Source organism: Mesitornis unicolor, unplaced genomic scaffold (genome assembly GCF_000695765.1).
Source record: "Mesitornis unicolor isolate BGI_N332 unplaced genomic scaffold, ASM69576v1 scaffold9644, whole genome shotgun sequence".
In the NCBI taxonomy this organism is placed as follows: Eukaryota; Metazoa; Chordata; class Aves; order Mesitornithiformes; family Mesitornithidae; genus Mesitornis; species Mesitornis unicolor.
Window position 1 is genome coordinate 85,139 of NW_010179413.1, and position 8,493 is coordinate 93,631.

At 39.6% G+C, this 8,493-nt stretch overlaps 1 protein-coding gene across 1 annotated transcript in view; it reads left to right on the forward strand.

Moving 5' to 3' along the window:
• The window catches only part of LOC104539277 (nucleolar protein 4), a gene marked incomplete at both ends in the record, with an annotated part of 71,252 nt that extends 65,617 nt beyond the window's left edge, over positions 1–5,635 (forward strand). The window contains one exon of the mRNA XM_010182755.1: positions 5,352–5,635. Within this exon, the coding sequence (XP_010181057.1) occupies positions 5,352–5,635 (284 nt within the window). The remainder of the gene's footprint in view (positions 1–5,351) is intronic.
• Between the last annotated feature and the right edge of the window lie 2,858 nt (positions 5,636–8,493).

Below are 8,493 nucleotides of genomic sequence, written 5' to 3' on the forward strand. Positions count from 1 at the left end.
GAGCATTTGACACACCTGCTCTCAAGACAGTTCTCTCTGGGTGGAAGAAATGCATTTTAATCTAAAGCAGAAGAATCTCTAATTCTAGCAGTATATGTTGTTTGCCTGCTCATAAATCCAAACATTGTTTGGTAGGAGAACATAATCCTAGAAATTAAGGCCTGGTTTCCTGCTCTAAATCAGAGTGCCCTTAAAATACCAACTGTCACAGAAGTCACCTTGCCTAATCCAAGATGCTAAATGCAGAGACAGTGGGTTTTGGCAGAAGTTTAGCTCATGATAATGTGAATGTCTGTGGCAGATAATTGAAGTGGAGGATGCAACAGTTCTGAGAATCAAAACTCATTTTCAGAGCTTCTGTTTGCTTGGGCTTTCTTTGGCATTGTCTTTTCTTTCACCATTTCCAAGTTTCCTTTGAAAGTGGGGGGAGAAGCTCCCACAGTGGTGACTGCAATGAGCCTGGGAAGTTCTCAGGCAGGACCCTGGACTTCTCAAGTCTGCAAAAACAAAGCTAGTGTCACTTTGTGTCTAGTTCTCCTCAAGGTGATCTAGAAGGGTGAGCTGGAAGCTCTAATACAATGTGATGAATTATGAGAAGCTAACTTGAAGTAGAAAAATTATTGCAGTTCTTGTTTTGAGAATTATCTGTAACACAGAGAGTACTTGGAGTGAAGGTGCCCAAGTGGTTTTGGTCAGAGTAGGGGATCAGTGTGGAGTTCTGTGCAGGAGAAGGATGTCTTGGCATTAGGAGGTTTAAGATATATTGGTCCAAGAGTGAGAAGTCCATGCTGAAGCCTGAACAGTGCTGCTTTTTTCCGCAAGAAAGCAGTTGCTGCCTGATCCCAAGGTGCCTTCCCTCTGCTCTTGGAGTCTTTCTCTGAGAGGTGATACTCTTTAATCCAAGGAGGAGGATCTCTGTGTAGGTGAGGCACCAGCTGCCTGTTTTTGAGAAGTGAAACACATACATGTTTTTCAGTCAGACTCTCCCTTTTTGGGCTAAAGTATCAAAAATAGTTGTAGATGTGCTTCCAGTCTTCCAGTGTGCTGGGGTAAGGGCTTGAAAACTGCATGGTTCCCGTGCATGTGCCCTGCCCTGAGCAAGCAGCAGAATTTGATGAGGCCATCATTCGCTTCAATGGATGATGTTTGTGGATAGCAGTGGCCCTAGGAGATGATGAAGATGTGAGCTTGTCCCATAGCCTCTTTTGTGACTGTCCTGACACCCAATGGGAGACAGGGAAAGCCCTCTGCTTCCTCCCCTCTCAGCTCCCAGTGCCTGTGGCATGCTTCCCATATGTCTTCCCATGAAACCCGCCCTGTGGCACTTGTTTAGGCAAGAGGCATGTTTTGAAAACGTGCTGTTTTCCCCCTCGTGAGCCAGCCATGGAAAGGGACCTGGAGTGACCGCTTACCGGTGGTGGTGCCATTCCAGGCTGGGGTAGGCCTGGCCTCTGTGGAGTCCCTGTAAAGGGCAGGGGCAGGGGCAGGGGTCAGGCTGGGACCAGGCAGCCTTCAACTGCCACCATGATGTCAGCAGGTCACAGGGGTGCCACCAAGTTCCCCAGCTGCACTCCTGCTGCCTCTCCGCTGCCCCAGGGTTGGGCCCGTGGCCTCTCCTCCTCAGTGCCTGCCGTTAGAAGTGTCCGTGTCCTGAAGGAGAAGCTGTCGGCAAACTGCCCCGGAGGAGCACTCAGCCATAGCTGGGCAAAGCCTTGGCTCCCCTGGGCCTGCGCACAGTTCTCCCCAAGCCGTCATGCCTCTTCCTCTGTGGGATGGAGGAAAAAAATATTTGGTGAGAGAACTGGCTTTCAGTGTTAGCAGTTTATTGTTGCTGAAGTGTGATAAATAAGGTGATAACACTGTGGAAGCAAACTGCTGATCCCAGGCTCCCACTTAGGTGCAGTCTCCGCTTGCCAGCTGAGCCAGGTGCAGTGAGGAGGTGAGACCTCACCTCCCATGCCCCAAAGAAGTGGTTGCCAATGGAGAGGGTGGTCAGAGGGACAGATCTCCATGAAACCAGCCTTGCCCCTTGGCAGTTGTGTGGCAGCCATGTGTTCTTGCAGTACTTGTGGGCCCAGGAGCATGGCGGCTTGGCCTAGCAGCCACGAGCGGTGCCAGGAGGTATTGGAGCCCTGGCTGCCCATATTCAAGAGTGAACAGGCCTTTCCTTTCCTGGACCATACCCTCCTGCCTTTTAAACCAAAACCAATTATTCCTGATGTGGTCTGTGTTGATGATACCTCAGAAACTGTTGCTTTAGAGTACCCATATTCTTGGCAGAAAGAGACCAGCTGCCCAGGGATGAGAAATATACTAAACCTTGTAATTTAGTTACCTTGGCAACATCTGAAAGGAACTACTAGCCCTAAACCACTGTTTGTTTGGTTTTTTAATCTCTTTTATGGCAATACCTATTTATGTTTGCTTGGGAAAAGTGTGATTTATAGCCATTGTAGCCATTCTGCTGAATATTATCCTGACAGACAATAGGTCCAGTTTCTAACAAGCAAGGTTAAATGAGTGTAAAAGCAGATATTTAACTTTATAGAAGAAACTGAGCTTTACTGTCAAGTAACTAAGCTTTTGCTAAGCAAAGCCAAAATCATGTAAGTACTGTATTATTTTTTCAAAGTATTATAGTGCTTGATCACATTTACTCAGCATAGGAATTTTTTCAATGGTTGTGTTTTAGAACAGATATAAAAAATCTGTCGTTTTTTTTTTCTTTTGTGTTGTAACTTTCTCATGCATATGTAAGCTTTAGTTGTCAAACATTCATCACATGGGGGGCAGGGAAGAATTAATAGCATTATTGCTTATGATTGCAAGCCAAAACTAACAGCCTTTGGACTTGGTTGCTCCTGGATCTGGCTGTAGGCATAGCTCTTTTCATACACCATCATTCCCAGTTAGCTGTCTATGTCCCGGTAGTGGCTCCTCTGCACTGCACTACCTGTGACACTTGGATGCCAGCACACAGAAGTTCCCTAAGGATTGAATTTGTGTGCTGCAGCTTACACAGTGACCCCAGCTTTTAGGTGGCTCTCTGCATCCTCTGGTTACTCACTTGTTTCTTTTTTTGCTTCCGACAGCAGGGAATTTTCTGAGCCCTTCAAAAGGAGGAGTATCACTTGGTGACCGATTTAGTAATTGATTTAATTAATTTTGAAACTAACTGTCACTTGTTAAACTGATAATCAAGAAGCCAATTATAGGTTAACAGTCCTAAATACAAATCAGTGGTAACCAAAGTGTTTCTCTCTTAAATAAAGAAATCTGGATTTCTTTCTGATATCTCAAAGCCTTTAAAATGGGTTGTAAATATAGCTATTTTATTTAAAAAAAATTAAGACCCTATATTAGAAAGTCAGAATAATAAAATTGCGTATTTATTTCTGAAACTGTGTTTAGAATTTTATCCTTTTTAATGTGTTATGCCATTTAAGACATAAGTCTCAGGGCATGATAGAAAGTCTACTGAAGGTAAATCCTGCTCACCTAATTAATTTATGTAGCTGGAGTCCTCAGGCAGCCCCGGGTTTTAAAATCAGAACATTTCCATTGTTCTGTTTCAAGTTGAGTTGATGTACACATTTAAAAGTCTTATTCTAGGAATGTTATGATGTCTCTTACTGTATATGCATTTGTATTTGTAATAGGTAATGCAAAAGTGGTACGTACCAAAATATAGCTTTATTTTTTATTGCAGCCATTAATTGTAAAGCATCTTAAAAAATAAGAAGAATGTTCCTTAAATAAAAACATTTAAATTATTGTTTTTATTATGTATTTTCATGAAACTAGGTATTTGTTTTTACAGGTTTACAAAACAATGCAATTTTAAAAAGAATGTTCAAGATGTGTGCCCAATCCTGTATACTTTATGACATAAAAGTGTTGAAAGACTACAGCCAGCAGGCCACAGATGTATGATGGCTTGTCTATGGCTCTCTAAGTACTTAATTGAATTAGATCATTACCCATTTATACAATATTTTCTTCACTTTTAAAATTCTCATCTGAGGGCGGTGAATAGTTGTTTTTTTACTGTATTGATGATGGAGAGTCAACAATTTGATTAATCATGTAGTTTCAAGCATAAGTATTTCTGAGTACATCCTTTAAGGAATGTGTCCTGATGCTTTTTAAATTCCATGTGTGTATAAGTGTGTTTGTTTCATTTCCATAGAAGTTGTTTAGAAGGGCCTGAAATCAGATGATATATTAAAATACTGATATGTTAAGGTCCATCTCATCCTGTATCTCCAGTTTCAATCTGTACACATTTCTGGCTGCTAACTCCCCAGTTTTGTTTCCAGCTTCACTGTCTGTAATAAGCATAGGCTTGAAGAGCCCTGGGCAAGTGTTTGCACCATGAGCAAAGCCATGTAAGTTGCCAGAAAAGAGGTGCTTTAGAGAACAAGATGTAAGCAAATTGAGGGCCAAATTCTGCTGCCATTTAATCTATTGAAGGATGAAATGTGTTACTAGATAACCTGTTGGCTGAAAGATTGTTTAGAAGTAAAGAAGGGCTGAGTAGTAGCAAAGGTAGCAAATTCCAGTGCTAACAAACACAGGATACACAAACCCGTAAGCCTGAGAAGGCACATGGTAATCATACATTTCAGCTGTGAAATCTTAGGGATAAAAACAACACATCCAAAATTTTCTGATGTAGCGTTCAGGTTGATAATTTAGTCCTTTATTGAGCAGTAGTTTTAAAAATACTATGACATGCTATGAATGAGCAAAGTGAATGAGGACCTGAACAAAATGAAGAGAGGATCTTTCTTTCTGGAGTCAGCTTTTCCAGTGTAATCTCTACTGGCAGCAGTGAATACATCAGATGTATTTACATCGTATCTGTGCAAGAGGATGTTTATGGATATGACATATGCTGCTCTGCACCCTTAAAACCTGAGAACTAGATTCTCTCTCAATGCCATGCGCATCTCTGTTGATTTCAGAAATACACAGTACTGCAGTAATGAGCATGGTATACAAATTTAAATAGATTCATAGACATATGGACAGACAGATGGATTAAGGCAGACTTTGTCATTTTGTCCCTAAAAGTCATTTGGGATACTTATATTTTGTGTACACAGTGACACTAAGGTGTCAGCCCAGATAATTTCCCTTAACTTAGTAATATTTTATGGGTTTACATAAAGTTTTCACTTGAAAACATGGAGGAGTGTGTGTGTATACATCCTGCAGAAACATACTGGTACTAGTAATATAAACCATTTTCATTCTATTTTGAAAAACATTGTGAAGGTATAAATTATGTTTGAACTGGACAGAGATGATGATGTGGCATGTGACTGAAAATATATATTTTTTAATAGATGATTCAGCCGCAGAGAGTTTTAATGGCAATGAGACCGTGGGACACAGTTCCAATGCTTCAGGGGGAACACACTGCAGGGAGATGGCAGAAACCAACAGTAATGGCAAAACAAATCTGGAGCAGGATGAGCAGCCTCTGAACCTGAGTGACAGTCCCCTCTCTGCTCAGCTGACTTCAGAATACAGACTAGATGATCACAGCAGTAATGGAAAGAACAAATACAAGACTCTCCTAATTTCTGATCTCAAGATGGAACGGGAGGCAAGAGAAAATGGAAGCAAGGTAAGATGCTTCCACATGCTCCAGACATGAAGTGTGTAGCTTAGAAAAGGAAAAGATTTGTGAGCCCAAACCAAAGGTTATTCCCAGTTAAGCACTTAAAGCAATGTGTCTAACATTTGTCACGTCATTACTTGAATGCTATACATAGATTTGTATGCTCTGTTACACATATATGATGCATACGTACATTAAGTGTATGTGGATGTGCATGGGTGAATACATATATATGTGTGTGTATATATATATATACACACACACATATATATAGGCATATATATTGTGCTGACACACTGACAAAAACCAGTGCAGTTCTCCATCAGGCATGAATTTTCTCAGTCCATTTATTGACAACTGTCTACATTACCCATTTGAAATATATATTAAAATATGTATATAATATGATACATATATATATGTATATATACACCGAGATACATATATCTATGTATATTTATAGATGACCATCTCATTATATGTATTACGTATCTGTAGAAGGAATTCGTATGAGTGTTAAGTGTGTATCCCTAAGCAAATTACTACATGTGAATTATCAACATCTGAAAGGAACTGATTTGGTTCCTTCCTGATTGTTTGTGTTGTGCAGGCACCTAACCCGAATTTAAACTGACAAGTTTGCTTTAAGAAGCTGTAATCCCCTGAGGGCTTTTCTCTGTAGTTCCTATTATGTGAGTAAAGAGAAGTGAAGGTGGTTATATTGTAGATAAAAACAGATCCTATAGATTAGATAGCTAGCTTTCTAGGAATGTATTTGTCATGAAGGCATGCTGTAGAGAGAGTGGAGAAAGGGCCTGTATCACAGCATTTATCCATTGATCTTATTGGTGGCAAGTTCCTGGTTTTTTGTCTGATAACTCCCAACTGGATTACCACTTTTACAGCAGCACTAATAGGATGTTAGTGCTGGATCCAAATACAATTAATGCTAGTCACTAGCTTTCAGCAGCCCACTACAAAATTACCTGACAACACAGATATACTTCAGATGACCACATTTTTTGCAGGGTTTTGAAAAAGGAGTGTTATGGAAAGTCACTTTTCCTAGGTTTATCCAGAAAGGGATTTTCCATGACTGATGTCTAGAGAATAGCATTTATTTATAGTAAAGTTCTAAGTCCTGTCTTCATTACCTGTGGAATTAAAAGAAATACTTGAAATGTTTTTGGTTTTTTTTTTAACTCAAGTGTCTGGTTTTGGTGAATAGAAGAAAGGGAGACCAAATGGGAGATTGTTAGTCTTTCTCTTTCTTGGCCATTCCTGTTTTCCAAACATGAATCCCAAAACATTATCCATAAAATCTTTATGAAAACCTGTTTATCTGCATGGAATATTTGAGTTTCCACAAATTTTAATTTTACTGGAAATGCTCTGAATAGCTCTAGTCTCAGAGTGTGTATGCACTGCAGTGCTGGATTTACTCAATACTGAGACTGCTGCACAGTGAGTCCCAGATCGGCTAATGTGAATGGTATCTTCATTTGCTTCAGGGCACGCTGTTCCAATGAACTTTTTATAAGCCAGTCACCCAAATATTGATAGACACACAGGCTCTTTTGCCCGAGGTACATTGCAGCTTCTGCCATTTCTCTTGCAAATACACAAATAAGCTTGGTGAAGAAAGGAAGGAGTCTTCATGTGGAACTCATTTATAGCTAAGACAAGAATTTAGTTTAATGTTACATTTCAAATTTTAAACAGTTCCAACTCAGTTGCAAAAAAATGTATCAAAAAGTGATAAAATCTGTTTTTAATGAATTGACATGACAGTCAAAGCCATCACATTCTTTGTTATTCTACAAATTTTAAGAGGCCTGAATCATCCCCCACATTGATACATTCTTTCATCACTCACTGTCACGCTACCCACTCTATACTGCCAACAATATGCAGATTTGTCTCCCCTTTTTGTCCTAGTGAAACCTATGTTGATGTTTACAGTTAATTTAAGTATATTATTTATTAGGTACACAGTAAACATCATTAAATGAATATTAAATTCTATCCCAGGAAGAACACATTCCTGGCGTAAACAAAAATTTGTCAGAGATTTGTAAGCTGAGTGTAGAGTAAAAGAATGTCTTTGTGGCCAATTTCATATTTTACAGATGAATTCTACTCTTTTTAAATTTAAATACATTTAGAATATATTTAGAAGAAACAAGAATCATCAGTGTATTAGAATAGAATGGGACTGTACAGCATCTCAGTGTTTTGTATGCATGCATACACACTCATATAAATAATTACTACTGCTTTTTTAGTACTACCACCTTAAGTGGTATCTTACATGCTAATGAGTCAGAGAATGTTTTACAAACACTAGACCTAATCAAGGAGGTCCTCTTGCTCTCCCCTGGTGATTCAGGTTTCTGGGCCCCTCCAGAAGAGTGTTGTGGCCATTACTGAGCTGATGACTTTTTGATAATGCAGAAGATCAAACTCCTAGTTGTGTGCAGTACCCACTGGATGCACTTGAGCAAGGGTATTACAAGGAACTAGCCAGAACTCTTAATTCTCTGCCACAAAGGAAACAAAATAAAGAACAAGTAAGAATAACAGAGTACTGTGGTTTACTAGGAGCCACCTCTCAAGTATACTTTTTACCCAGAATACATCAAGTGTGTGGGTTGCTTTTTGAAGTCATCTAGGAATTCTCCTAGCTCTCTTGCAGCATCCAACCTCCAGTCATTCACAGTTATGAAGTTATCAGACATGATTAGACCTGAATAATGATATCACTGGTAGTGATGGGTAAGCAAATGTGTTTAGTGTAACCTATAATCATGTTTTCATGAGAAAAATTATCTGCAGTGTTCACCAAGTATCAAATTGATATGCTA